The sequence below is a fragment of the Erinaceus europaeus genome, chromosome 8, assembly GCF_950295315.1.
Source record: "Erinaceus europaeus chromosome 8, mEriEur2.1, whole genome shotgun sequence".
Classification (NCBI taxonomy): domain Eukaryota; kingdom Metazoa; phylum Chordata; class Mammalia; order Eulipotyphla; family Erinaceidae; genus Erinaceus; species Erinaceus europaeus.
Window position 1 is genome coordinate 69,392,991 of NC_080169.1, and position 15,178 is coordinate 69,408,168.

Here is a 15,178-nt window from a genome sequence, read left to right on the forward strand (position 1 = left end):
CAGTTGGTGTATTGCACCAAAGTAAAGGACTCTGGGGTGAGGTTAGCTCAGGTCCTGAAGTATGAGCTAGGTGGTGTTGGGTGGGGGAGGGTAGAGTGTTATGTGGAAAACTGTGAAGTGTTATTTATGTACTAACTACTGTATTTTACTGTTGATTGTAAACCATTAATACCCCCAATAAAGAAAACAAATAAAAAGAAAAACTGCAACTTTACAGTTTGGGAAGCTTTTCTTTTTTTTATTCTGACTTCATCTGCATAATAACTCTGTGAGAAGGGTCCTTCTTGCTTTAGGACAACCTCGATATGAAAATGAACAGAAGAACTCTGCCTTCTTCTCTTGAATATACAGGAAAGCAGAGACTCTCTTCTGCTAACTTGATAGCTCAAGGACTCTCATGTGACTGACTCAGACAAGGAGATGACTGCCTGAAAGTTTTCCTAAAAGCAAGTGAATCAGAGCTGCTGAGATTGTTGAAGGCTTTCTCCCAGGAAGTCAGTAGCTGACCCTTGCAGGTGGATCTAGCTAGGACTTTCAAAGTGGATGGTCAGCACTTCGTTGAGTGTTTCAGTTAAACTCCTGTCAACTGTTAAACTAGGTCTAGAACTATGTTTTTAATGAAAATGTTGAGTGATTTATGTAAGTGAACATAAATCAGCAGTAAATTTTGAATTAATGTAAGGATCTGACAATACAATGTAAAGAATATAAAGTAATCTGCCAGTAAGAAGTCCTCAAATTGGTGGTCAGTTTGTCCATTTTTTCCCAAGGTTCTTTGTTCTCTTGCCTCAACTGTTGTTTCAGTATATCCCTGTCATGTTTAACCCAACTAGAGAGTGTTTTGATGGTTTGAAATTCAGAACACAAGTGATTATAAATGCCATTTCCAATTTATAGATGAAAAAATTGAACATAATTGAAAAACAACTACCATGTGGTTGTATTCATATGTGGAATATACTCAACTAAATTAAAAATGAACTTGAAAAAATAATAACCAACCCATACCTTAGGATTTGTGAAAACTACAGTGGTGAAAACTAAGATGGGGTAGCAGGCACAGAAACTTTGGTGGTGGTGAATTGTACACATAGATATATGAGTGTCAAATTATACCTCTAAATATTACAATTTTGCAGACTAGTGTTAAATCATGATTAATAAAATCATTAGAACTTTCAAATAAAAATATTGAGGCTTACTGAGGTTCACAGACTTGCTTATAATGTAATCTTATTTAATTAGAGACAAAAATTGAGAGGGGGAGGGGAGGTAGAGAAGGAGAGACAGAGAGACACCTGCAGCCTTGCTTCACCATGAAACTTTCCTCATGCAGGTGGCGAGCAAGTACTTGAACCCAGGTCCTTGCACACTGTAATGTGTGCGCTTAACCAAGTGCACCACCACGTGGCCCCAAATGTAATTATATAATAAAGTCAAGTCTAGATGCTTTGTCTTCAAATTAAAAGCCATTTCTTTTCAGCAAACTACTCTCCCAGTTGCCTTCAGTAACCTCTGAAGTGTGCTTTTTCCGCTGTCTCCTTGATAACGGTGCTTAATCTTATTTCTTGCTATAACACTTATCTTTTTGTTGTCAAATGTACTTGTCTTCCACACTAGACTGTTAACATCTGGAAGACAGAAAGTGTATTAAATTCATCACTTTTTCTTAGCAATATACTGAAGTACTTGGATAAGTCAGTATTAAATAAATATTTTAATGAATGATTGAGCAAACAAGTATATATAAATTATTCCATTAACTGAAAATGCCAACATGGGTTTGAAGTTGGAGCTACAAGTGTAACATTGATTTCTAAAAATAACACTGTTTTTCATCAGTTAAAAATATTAAAGTCATTTTTCTTTATTATGTAAAGATGTTCTCCTAGTAGACATTTGTTCTGTGCCTACTATGTTGTAGTCTCTTACTATAGAAGAGGCGGAGGGGGGGAGAGAGACTAGTTTCTTTCTTCAGGAAGCTTTAGAGACTGATAGGAGAAACCAGTGATCCCATAGCTCGGATTAAAGAGCTGTGAGAAGAGCTATTGTAGCCTAAGGTGTGATTAGAGCAGCAGGCTCACTGTTAGCAGTCATGGGAATTATTAAAATGACATGAATATACAGCTTAAGGCAGGATGTACAACATCAAGGGCAATAACTAATATCACCTAAGAACTGTAGAAGAAAGCCATGGGCTTTGTCTTTCCCAAATAATGTAAAATTTGTCAAGGAAGAAGTTATTTTATCTTTGTTCAAAAGTTATAAAGTTAAAATCAAACCTTATTATTAAGATTTAAATTGTTTTCTTGAATAATTTTGAAACTGCTTTCATCATAGGACAATAATATATAATATATAAATTTCAACAAAGGTTCAATAAAGGTTACAAGTGATAGATATTGATAACTAGGGAGGTAGATAAAATTCTACAGAATTATATTAATAGGTAGTCAAAGGTAAAAATCTACATAGTGAATAAAACAAGGCAGAAAAAAATGAATGTATTGCTTTTAATTTTATTAGGCACTTGACTGGCAGAGCAAGAAACTCAAGGTTAAGAAATGAGTAAGTTCAGAATTATTCACAGACTAAGGGAGTTTTTTTTATGGAAGTGTTCTAACTATATTGTCAACATGCAGTCTATTCTTCACAGATTATGCACATAAGAAGAGAAACATTTTAACGTCATAATGTTTTGCTATTATTTTCAGACAATTACTACGGAACTCCAAAGCCTCCTGCAGAACCAGCACCACTGTTATTAAATGTAACAGATCAGATACTTCCAGGAGCCACTCCAAGTGCTGAAGGAAAAAGGAAGAGGAATAAATCAGTGAGCAACATGGAGAAAGCAAGTATAGAGCCTCCTGAAGAGGAAGAGGAAGAGAGGCCTGTGGTCAATGGAAATGGTGAAGTAATAACACCAGGTTAGTCATTTACGCTTTGATAGGTTCACCAGCTACTTGAGTTGTATATATGAAGTTTTTTTTTTTTCTTTTTTGTATGCTTTTTAGACTTCAGAGATTATGGCACTAAATGAAAAAGACATGATTCTTTTTTAAGTCCCTTTGTTATCTCTTGTAGATCAGGTTTTGTGATGAATTATTTCAGCTTTTGCTTATCTAAAAAAGCACTTAACTTCTTCCTGATTGATAGCTTAGTGGGATAAAATGCTCTTGGGTGCAGGCCTCTTTCATTCAGAACTTGCAATATATTTTGCCAGTCTTTTCTAGTTTTTAGAATTTCTGAAGAGAAATCAGCTGACAGTCTTATGGAATTTCCTTTATAAGTGCTTGCTTCTCTCTAGCAGCGGTCACAGTAATCTCTTTGTCTTTGATTTTTGTCATTTTAACTATTAAGTGCCTTGGTAATATTGGGTTTAAATTCATTTTTCATAGGAGCTTTCAAGCCCTTTGAATGTAGGGGCCCCTCCTTTAATTTGAAGAGATTCTCATCTAGGATTTGTTCCCTTTCTCTCTCTTCTTTCCTTTTATTCCTATAACTTGTATGTACTTCTACTTTATGCTATCCCACAGTTATTATATCCATCTGTTTTTATGTGTTTTTCTTTTGAGAGGGTTGTTTTTTTTTTTTTTTATTTTTTTATTTTTTTATTTTTTTTTTTTACCAGAGCACTACTCAGCTTTGCTTATGGTACTGCTGGAGATTGAACCTGAGATCTTGGAGCCTCAGGTATGAGAGTCTTTTTGCATAACCATTATGCTATCTACCCCCTGCCTTTGAGTGTCCTTTTTGGGTAGCTTCTTTTAGCTGAATGTTTTGTACTCTGCTTTGTTCTTTGGTGTCTTATAGGTGGGCTCTGCTATTTTATTTGTTTGTTTTGTTTTCTGTGTTTATTAGTAATTTAATAATGATTTACAAGATTGTGAGCTAAAAGGGGTACAGTTCCATCTGCTGCATTTTTTTAGACTTCATCACTTTACTCTTCTTTCCTCTAATCATTGTTATGAATTTACCAATAAGTCATATTATTTCTCTGAGTTTATTGTGGCCCTCCACATGTTTCTTCTCAACTCAGTGAACATCCCTAGGACCAAAGCTAAGAGGTCTTCATCAGGGAGAATATATAGTTCTACTGGATTTAGAGTTTTCCTAGAGTTATTTTTTGGTACAACATTGTAGTGAATTATGTTGTCTATCAATTATATTTGATTCTCAGCAAAGTTGAGTGAGAAAGAAAGTCTTTTACTAGAACCTGGTAATGGCTACAGAGGCTGGGTACCTGGTTGGGATCAGGCAAACTGTACAAGGTGCAGTCTGAACCAGGCAGCAGGGAACCTAGCTGTAATTTGGTGGGTTGGAACAGCAGGGACTGGGCTGGGATCTCACAAAATGAGCCTGTTATTTGTTTGAACACAGTGCCATCGGTCCTAGCTGAAAACTGGGTGACTGGAGCTGGGAATGGGCAAACCCAGCAACCATTACAGATCAGCCTGACTATAATAACAACAAAATAGCTCTGACAAAGGCAGCGCCTGCTTTGATCTCAGAAGCAGATATTGCATGCACTGAAGTGTTAAGAGTAAAAGGATGCTTGCATAATGAAATAGTACTCATATATCAATGGCTGCACTGTAAAGCATCAACATATTTGATAAAAAAGACTAGGAGCATAGTAGGGCATATTAGCAACAGTGATACTGAGACAAAGAATCAAAAGACTCAAAGGAAGCAAATCATAATGTCCTTGTGAGTGTCTCTATCCTTATTGCCTAGATTGTTTATAGTGTATCTAGTCTTCAAGATCATTTCTATGTTTCCCCATGTAAGTTGTAGTTTTTATTGTTGTGATGGCAAAATCAGACCAAGGTTATTATTATTTTTAGCTTATAAAAATTATCTTTAGTTCCTTTATTTTTATTTATTTATAAAAAGGGAAACATTGACAAAGCCATAGGATAAGTGGGGTACAACTCCACACACTTTCCACCACCAGAACTCCATATACCACCCCTTCCCTTGATAGCTTTCCTATTCTTCAGCCCTCTGGGAGTATGGACCCAAGGTCATTGTGGGATGCAGAAGGTGGAAGGTCTGGCTTCTATAATTGCTTCTCCACTGAACATGGGCGTTGACACATTGATCCATACTCTCAGCCTGCCTCTCTCTTTCCCTAGTGGGGTGGGGTTCTGGGGAATCGGAGCTCCAGGACACATTAGTGGGGTTGTCTGTCCAGGGAAGTCTTGGTTGGCATCATGCTAGCATCTGGAACCTGGTGACTGAAAAGAGAGTTAACATACAAAGCCAAACATATTGTTGACTAATCATGAACCTAAAGGCTGGAATAGTGCAGATGAAAAACAGGGGGCCCTCCATTTTGTAGATAGCTAGTAGACATATTTTAGTTATATTCCAAAGGGCCTATGGCTATACTAGTTTGTTTTTTTTTTCCCCTGAGCTTGACATCTGATATGCAGGTGAATCCAAGTTATTGTCTGGGGAGATGATGTCATGGCTAGAAAAAGGACCAGAAAGCTGGATCAGGGAAAAGAGTAGCTTCCAAATATGGGGAAGGTGTATAAATATTGTTGACTGTAAACCCCATCAATTTGATCTGATCTGGGGCCCATATTCAGCTTAGGAACCTATATGACCTCTGCATCCCTCTAGATCTGAGCTCACATTCTGTGATCATGAGTAGGAACATTCAGTAGGTATTACAGTAGGTAATTTGGTTAAGGACCATTTTTATTTGGTTAGGGATTCATATAGTCTTCCAAAGGGACTGTACCAGTTTGCATTACCACCACCAGTATAGCAGAGTTTCTTCTTCTTATTATTATTATTAATGATTTAATAATGATTAAAAAAATGATTAAAAAAATTGTAGAACAAGAGTACAGTTCCATACAATTACCGGAGTTTAGCATCCCATGCCCTCCATTGGCAGGTTCCCTATTCTTTATCCCTATTCTTTTTCCCTATTCTTTATCCCTCTGAGACTATAGACCAAATGATCTTTATGGGGTACAGAAGCTGGGAGGTTTGGCTTCTGTAATTGCTTCTCCACTGAACATTGATTTGGCATTTTGTTCCATAACCTCAGCATGCTTATATCTTTCCATGATGGGATATGACTCTGGGGAAGTGAGATTCCAGGACACATCGGTGAGGTCTTTTGTCTAGGGAAGTCAGTTTGGCATCAGGGAGCAACTGCAACCTGGTGGCTGAAAAGCAGTAAGATATAAAGCAGAACTAACTATTTAATAGTCAGAAACCTAAAGGTAAAAATAGAGCAGATGGAACTAAGGGTCTTCGTGTGGGAAGAAGTTAAGAAGTCTATTTTAGGTATATTCCAAGGGGTCCATGACTTTACTTTTGCCTGAGCCTGACACCTAGCATGCAAGTGGGCTAAAAGTATTGTCTGGAAAGATGGTGTCAGACTTGAGAATAGAACTAGAAAACTGATTCAAGGCAGAGAGTAGCTCCCAAATGTGAGGAAAGAATATAAATATTGTTAACTGTAAACTCCATTGATCTGACCTAGGGCCTGTATTTAACATAGGAGTCTGTGTAACCTGCACCCCTACCAATCTGAGCTGAAATTCCATGGTCACAGCTAGGAACATTCAATGCTGCACTCATTTCAGGACCTGTCTTCCTAGAGTAGCAGAATATGTTGACCGAGCCTCCTCCCTTCAGAGAGTGGGGAGGTCCCTACCATTGTTGTTCTGTGTTGAGGGCTGCCAGGCTAGCTTCGCTGGAGAGAGAGACGAGGAACTTGTGGTGGCGTGGTAATACAATTCTTTATTGATGTGGACACCCAGAGTCAGGTGTGAGCACAGCAGGTTTAAGCCATGTGGAGCTAGCAAAATGGCCGCCACCCGCTATGCACGCCAGCCCTTCTCCAGGTCTTCTCCAGGTTGGGGTGTGGAAGAGAAAGCAAAACCAGGAACAGCAGCAGGCTTTATAGGGTAAAAATGGAAGTGGCAAGTCAGGAACGGGATTGGCTATGAAAGGGGGTAGAGAAAACAAGGCACTCTGGGAAGGTAGAAAGCTTCCATAGCAGCTATTGCAAAGGTTCTAACTAGTGGGATTAACCAATACCCTGCAGGCAGGGCGGGTCTCAGGCAAAACAATGATTATGTAAATATACCACAGCATCAGTGATGGAGCAGAAGAAGGCCCACAAGAAGGTTTATGATGTTGTTCCTCATGGAGATGACTAGTGATGATAGAGAGGGATCTCTTAGAGGACTAGGCCTATCATATCTGTGTGGGAATCCCAGGATTCCCTGACTAGGTCCCCTAATGATGGTATGACCTAGTAGTGACCAAAGGGCCATCATTTAAATGTGCCAGTCTCTTGCTCTTATCCAACTTTTTAGTCTTTACTTTATCTGACAAGGTTAGACTTGAGAGTGATTAAGTGAAGCAAAATAGGAAATAGGTGAGGAGAGTATAGGTCTAAGTAGAAACTTACTTTATGGTGTCTCTTTTAGTACTTTCTACTTGCTTACTGCACTTACTGTGTCTAAGTCTACTCACTGCAGACTATTGCACACTTTTACTTTAAGGTATATATTTTCCACTAATTTATAAATACACGTGCACATGTGCCCTACACCTTGGGCCCTGGTCTGTATCTAGGTTCTGTAACTTTGTTAGGAAGTGTGCCATCCCAGAAATGGTACTATGAAGTCTCATGAGCTATGAAATGTCTCTGGAACTGGAAGGTTGACATAGTCCGAAATGAAACATGTCTAGGTGGTACTGGTTGCATTCATTTGGTTGAGATCGGCAGATGCAATATTAAATGGTATAGATTAAGATAATGATAGAGGAAAACAAGCCAAGCAAGCCCCAGAGGTTTCAAAGCAGCATTCCTTTTTTCCCTCACAATCTCTCTAATACCTGTCATTTCCTGTTTTGTTGATATAAGCCATTCTCTCAGGTGTGAGGTGGTATCTAATTTTTATTTCTCTAATAATAAGTAAAGTGGAGAGTTTCTCGATATATCTGAGGGATATGTTTATCTCTTCTTTCAAAAAATGTCTTTTTTTTAGTCTTTTTTATTGGGTTATTTTTGCTTTTTTTGTAGATCTGTATCAATTTCGTGTATCAGTTGGATATCATGTCTGATGTTTGATGTGGAAGTATCTTCTCCCATTTACTCAGTTATCTGGTTATCCTTGTATAGTTTGTTTTTGTTGTGTAGAAGCATTTTAGTTTAATGTAATCCTATTACTTAATCTTGTTTACATTTCTCATGCCCAGAAGGTGAGTCTCCAAATACAACTTTGATGTGAAGATGCAAAGTTTCACTCATATTTTCTTTGATAAATTTGAGAGTTTCTGGTCTAATATCCAAATTTTCAATTCATTTTGATTTGACCTTGGTGGTACATGGTGTTAAGTGGTGGTCCAGTTTCACTTTTCTACATGTGGCTGTTCAATTTTCCCAGCATCATCTGTTGAAGAGACCTTCTTTACTATATTGAATAGTTTTGGCCTCTTTGTCATATATGAGGTGGTTGTAAATGCATGGGCTCATTTCTGGGCTTTTGGTTCTCCTCCAATGAGCCAAGTACCATTTATATACAGTATCTTGCTGTTTTGACTTCTATTACTTTGTAGTATAAACTGAAGTTGGGGAGTATGACACCATCATATTTTTCTTTTTTCTTAGAAGTACTTAGGCAATCCACAGCCTTTTGTGTTCCACACCAATTTTTGGAAGGCTGTTCAATTTGCTTGAAATTGGAACTTTGATAGGAATTGCATGGAAACTCTAGATTGCTTTTGGTAGGATGGCCATTTTAATTGCTATTCTTCCAATCCAGGAACAAAGAATGTTCCACCTCTGTGTATTCTCTATTTTTTTTTAAGTAATGTCATATACTTTTCATTGTAAAAATTCTAAATCTCCTTTGTGAGATTCAACACAAGGTATTTTATCTTTTTGGATTTGATTGTAAATGGTATTGAACCTTTTATTTCCCTTTCCTCTGACTCCTTCTTTGTATACAGATTTATGTGTATTGATTTTGTATTCTGCTACTTTACTGAGTTTATTCCTTCCAGTAGTTTTTTTGGTGGAATCTTTGGGGTTCTCTAGGTGTAATACATTATCAGCAAATACTGACAGTTTGATTTCCTTCTTTCCAAACTGTATACCTTTAATATCTCTTTTCATCTAATTGCAGTGGCGAGGACCACGGTGGATATTCTAGTCTGGTTCCCCATTTTAAGGGGAAAGCGTTTAGCTTTTTCCCATTGAGAATGATGTTAGCTGTAAGTTTATCATAAAAGGTCTCTGTTATATTGAGGAATGGTCTTTCTTTTCCTAGTTTCTGGAGGGTCTCTATTATAAATAGATGTTGCATCTTATCAAGTGTCTTTATGTCATTAATTGATATGACCATGTGATTTATATCTTTATTTTTGTTGATAAAATTAATTACATTGAAAAAATAAATAAAAGAAATTACCTTGATTGACTTGTAGATGTTGAACCATCCCAGTTCCCCAGGGATGGATCCCACTTGGCTTTAGTGAATTCTTCTCTTGATATGTTATTGGCTTGAATTTGACCAAATCTTGTTCAAGATCTTTGTATCAATGCTCAGTAGGGATATAGGTCTGTAGTTTTCTTTTCTGATAGAGTCCTTTTCTCCTTAAATTAAAGTGATGTTCATCTCATAGAATGTCTTTAGCAGCTTTTGCCGTTGTTCAGTTTTCTGGAATAGTTTGAGGAGAAGGTCTCCCAGTTGCCATATAGATGCTGGTGATCAGGGTCAGACTGGCCTGAAAAGTGACACTGACCTCACAGCAGAGTTTTTACTTTAAGGAATCAGCCTAGGAAGAGAAGGAAGTCTGAGATCTTTCCCCTCTCCCCTACCCAGATTAGATCTCTGTTCAAAGGACATGAAGCACCATAATACTATATCATTTCAAAGTTCCTCTATTTCTCTGTAATTCACATACAGAGTAGAACACAGCACCACCTCTGGCCAGTAACAGAAACCAAAACATACAGGTAAAATTAAGAAAACACTGTGGGGGAGTCGGGCTGTAGCACAGCGGGTTAAGCGCAGGTGGCGCAAAGCACAAGGACCGGCATAAGGATCCCGGTTCGAACCCCGGCTCCCCACCTGCAGGGGAGTCGCTTCACAGGCGGTGAAGCAGGTCTGCAGGTGTCTATCTTTCTCTCCTCCTCTCTGTCTTCCCCTCCTCTCTCCATTTCTCTCTGTCCTATCCAACAACGACAACAACAATAATAACTACAACAATGAAACAACAAGGGCAACAAAAGGGAATAAATAAAATAAATTTTAAAAAAATTAAAAAAAAAAGAAAACACTGTTTCTGCAAAACTAAGTAGAGAGTCAGAAACTTAATAATGTAAAGGCAGAAAAGCTATCAGAGAAAGTTTACGTAATACATTGTCAGGAAATTTGAGGAAATATAAAGCTCTCAATTTAATATGGAGAAGTTAATTAAGAAAGAAATGTATGAGTTTAGTGTTTTTTATTAGTGATTTAGTATTTATTTCAAAATTGTAAGATCATAGGGGTATACTCCTATACAGTTCTCAACACCAGAATTTTGTGTCTCCCATCCCCTTTATTGGAAAATTACCTATTGTTTACCCCTCTTGGAGTATTACCAACACTCTTTTTGGGGTGCATAAGGTAGGAGTTCTGACTTCTGTAGTTGCTTCTCCAATGGACATGGGCATTGACAGGTTTATCCATACCCCTAGCCTGTTTCTATCTTTCTCTAGTGGGGTAGGACTCTGGAGAGGTGAGATTCCAGGAAGTTTTGGTGAGGCCATCTACTCAGGAAAGTCAGGATGGAATCGTAGTAGCATCTTTCTTTTATAATATAATTTTTACTTATAAAAAAGGAAACACTGACAAAAACCATAGGATAACAGGGTACAACTCCACACAATTCCCACCACCAGAACTTCCTGTCCCATCCCCTCCCCTGACAGCTTTCCTATTCTTTATCCTTCTGGGAGCATGGACCAAGGGACATTATGAAATAAAGAATGTGGAAGGTCTGGCTTCTGTAATTGCTTCCCCACTGAATGTGGGCATTGGCAGGTCGATCCATACTCCCAGGCTGTCTCTCTCTTTCCCTGGTGGGGAAGGGCTCAAGGACACATTAGTGGGGTTGTCTGCCCAGTAAAGTACAATTGGCATCACGGTAATGTCTGGAACCTGGTGACTGAAAGAAGAGTTAACATACAAAGCCAAGCAAATTGTTGACTAATCATGAACCTAAAGGCTGGAATAGTGCAGATGAAAAACTGGGGGTCTCCATTTTGTAAATAGTTAGAGGCATATTTTAGTTATATTCCAAAGGGCCCATGACTATATTAGAGTTTTTTGTTTCATTTTGTTTTGTTTTCTTCTGAGCCTGGCATCTGATATGCAGGTGGATCCTAGTTATTGTCTGAGGAGATGATGTCATGGCTGGAAAAAGGACCAGAAAGCTGGATCAGGGAAGAGAGTAACTCCCAAATATGGGAAAGGGGTATAAATATTGTTGACTGCAAACCCCATCGATTTGATCTGATCTGAGGCCAATATTAATCTTAGGAGCCTATGTGACCTCTGTATCCCTATAGATCTTAGCTCACATTCTGTGGTCATGAGTAGGAATGTTCCAAGCTGCAGCAATTTCAGAACCCATTTTCCTTAGATGGAAGATAGATTATGTTGTCCATCCTACAATTGTTGATCCATGTTGAGGGCAAGGTCCTATTGGGGACCGTAGAGGGGTCTGTTGTGTTGTTTCTGGTAGAGATGACCAGTTCCAATGGAGAGAGGGATTTATGTGAGGTCTAGGCCCATCTTGTCTGTTTGGGAATCTCAGGACTCTACAGAGCTTTACTTCAGACTGTGTCTAGAGACATCAAGCATGGAATAACAATCCATTAGACTAATTACTCGGGTGAGACCTTTCTTTTCATAGGATTCTCTAATTCCATTTCAGGTGATTCACTTCCTAACAAAGTCCCAAAACCTAGATAAAGACCATGTCCCATGAGATAGGGCATATGTTCACATGTATCTATAAATTAGGGCAAAAAATATACCTGAAAGCAAAAATGCACAATAGCCTGTAATGAGTTAATATATGCAACAAGCAAGTAGAAAGACCTGAAAAAGGGGTCTGGCGGTGGTGCAGCAGGTTGGGCACACATGGTGCAAAGAAGCGCAGGGACTGGCTTAGGGATCCCTGTTCAAGCCCCAGGTTTCCCACCTGCAGGGAAGTCGCTTTGCGGGTGGTGAAGCAGGTCTACAGGTATCTGTATTTCTCCCACCCTCTCTGTCTTCCCCTCCTCGGTTTCTTTCTGTCCTATCCAACAGCTATGACATCAATGACAACAATAATAACCACAGCAATGATAAAACAAACAGGGCAACAAAAGGGGAAAAAAAGTGGCCTCCAGGAGCAGTGGATTCATAGTGCAGGCACCGAGCCAGCAATAGCGCTAGAGACAAAATAAAATAAAATAAAATAAAATAAAATAAAATAAAATGAAAGACCTAAAAAGATACCATAAAGTTCCTAATGAAATAGTGTCTACTTAGACTTAGATATCCTCCTCACCTACTTCCTATTATACTTCCCTTACTCACTCTAAAGCTAGCCTTATCAAAGTAAGGATAAGGGCAAGAGACTGGTATACTTCAAGGATGACTCTTTTAGTCACTATCAGGCCACCCCATCAGTTGGGGCCTTTGTCTAGGAGTTATAGTAGCAACTTTAACTTGGCTAGAATTCAGTAAGATAGAAAGCAGGATAAAATGTTTAATAATCATGAACCATAAAGTAGGATTAGAGCAGATGAAAGAAGGGACCTTAGGGTGGAATGAAGCTGGGAAGTCTATTTTAGGAATATTCCTAGGAGCCTATGTCTTAATAATCTTTGCTTGAACTTGATAGCTAACATGGGAGTGGACTAGAAATACTGTCCAGGAAGATGGTGTCAGAGTTGAGAGTAGAATTAGATGTAGTAAGGATATAGTTGTTCAGGAAGCAGTGAGAACTCCCAAATTCCTAAACCTAAATAGACCTACACATCATCGTGAAAGACATATCATTGTGAAACTATCAAAAGTGAAGGACAAAGGAAAACATATAGCAATCTGCTGGGGGCGGGGATTGACTTATAAAGACAATGTAGTCACACACTTGCATCAGATTTTTTTAAATGATTTTTTATTATCTTTATTTATTTGGATAGAGACAATCAGAAATCAAGAGAAGTTGGAGATAGGGAGACATAGAGACACCTGCAGCACACTTGCAAAACTTTCCCTTTGCAGGTGGGGACTGGGGACACAAACCCAGGCCCTTGTGCACTATACCATGTGTACTCAATCAAGTGCACTACCACCTGGCCCCTGCATGAAATTTTCCTGTGTGAACAGTGGAGGTCAGGAGAGAATGGAGTGTAATATTCAAGGTTTTAAAAAGACAATAACTGCCACCCACACATACTTTACCCTCCAAGACTGTCATTCAGATATGAAGGAGCAATCAAAACAGTACTAGACGTACAAAAACTAAAGGTGTCTGGCGTTACCAAACCAGCCTTGCAAGAGTTACTCAGATAAGTAGCATAGAGGAAAAGACAAGGAACATTTAGCAAGAATATGAAACAACTTTAATGTATACAATGGGAGAAAGAAATGGATTGAGGAAGTTCAAGCAAAGAATGATGAGACAAGAGCAGTTTAAGGAAGACTTTCTTAGATGTTTTTTGTGTATAATATTCTTCTATATAGGCTATGTTTTTGTGTATAATATTCTTCTATATAGGCTATGTTTGCATGCATAGTCTTCTGTGTTTTGTTGAATGATGCCATTTTTGCTCTATCACTTTCTAATCTTTCTTACAACTTTTTTATTTTTCATCCTTCTTATCATATATAATATTTTGAGATTCTTTAATTTGGTATTTGTGTTTAAGTACTCTTGTTGCTATAGTTTATATATATTATCAAATGACCTGAATTTCTCTGAAATACAACTACTATATGGCTTCATATGTGCAATATAAAGAACTGAAGCACATGAGCATATCTAAAAAAAAAAAAATCAAACTGTCACTAAGATTGTGAAGACTATGGTGGTCATCTTTACTGCAAAAACCTGCATTTTTCTTTAGGTTTACCCAGTGGGAAATTCATGATTTTTTTTCCCTCTCTATCTGAACTTTACTCAGCTCTTCACTTTTTTTTTTTTATTTAAGAAAGGAGACATTAACAAAACCATAGAATAAGAGGGGTACAATTCCGCACAATTCCCATAACCTGATCTCCATATCCCATCCCCTCCCCTGATAGCTTTCCCATTCTCTGTCTCTCTGGGAGTATGGATCCAGGGTCATTGTGGGTTGCAGAAGGTGGAAAGTCTGGCTTCTGTAATTGCTTCCCCGCTCAACATGGGCGTTGACTGGTCGATCCATACTCCCAGTCTGCCTCTCTCTTTCCCTAGTAGAGTGGGGCTCTCAGGAAGCGGAGCTCCAGTACACATTGATGGGGTCGTCTGTCCAGGGAAGTCTGGTCAGCATCTTGCTGGCATCCGGAACCTGGTGGCTGAAAAGAGAGTTAACATACAAAGCCAAACAAATTGTTGAACAGTCATGGACCTAAAGGCTGGAATAGTGCAGATGAAGTGTTGGGGGTATTCCCTACATGCTCTTGTGTACTTCTGCTTTCAGGTATATATTTTTCCCCTAGTTTATGGGCACATGTGAACCTATGCTCTATCTCAGGGGACCTGGACTATATCTAGGTTTGGGGACTTTATTGGGGAGTGGACCACCTGGAATGGAATTAGAGAATACTATGAAAGGAAAGGTCTCACCCAAGTACTGAAGCTGAAGGGTTGTCATTCCACACCTGAAGTCTCTGGTCACAGTCTGAAGTGAAACATGCTCGGGTGGCACTCGTTGCGTTGATTAGGTTGTGATCCGCGGATGCAATATTATTTGATTTGAATTGAGAGCAGCATGCAGAAAAGTGGGCCCCACCCTAAGGTTCCAGGACTGGGGGAAATATAGGCTCTATAGTGGAAATGTGAGGTTCCTGTTGTCTTAGGGTTCAGGAAGACAATGGATAGTTATTGTTATCGTCACATTATTTGGTGATAGGGTTGGTTAACTTTGGAAAGTCCCTTTGATAGGGTT

The 15,178-nt window shown here is 38.7% G+C and overlaps 1 protein-coding gene across 10 annotated transcripts in view; it reads left to right on the forward strand.

The window, feature by feature from the left end:
- The window catches only part of MAGI2 (membrane associated guanylate kinase, WW and PDZ domain containing 2), a 1,693,309-nt gene that overhangs the window by 1,017,337 nt on the left and 660,794 nt on the right, over positions 1 to 15,178 (forward strand). For all 10 annotated transcript variants that reach the window (XM_060196337.1, XM_060196338.1, XM_060196342.1 and 7 more), the window contains one exon: positions 2,715 to 2,930. In XM_060196337.1, the coding sequence (XP_060052320.1) occupies positions 2,715 to 2,930 (216 nt within the window). The remainder of the gene's footprint in view (positions 1 to 2,714; positions 2,931 to 15,178) is intronic.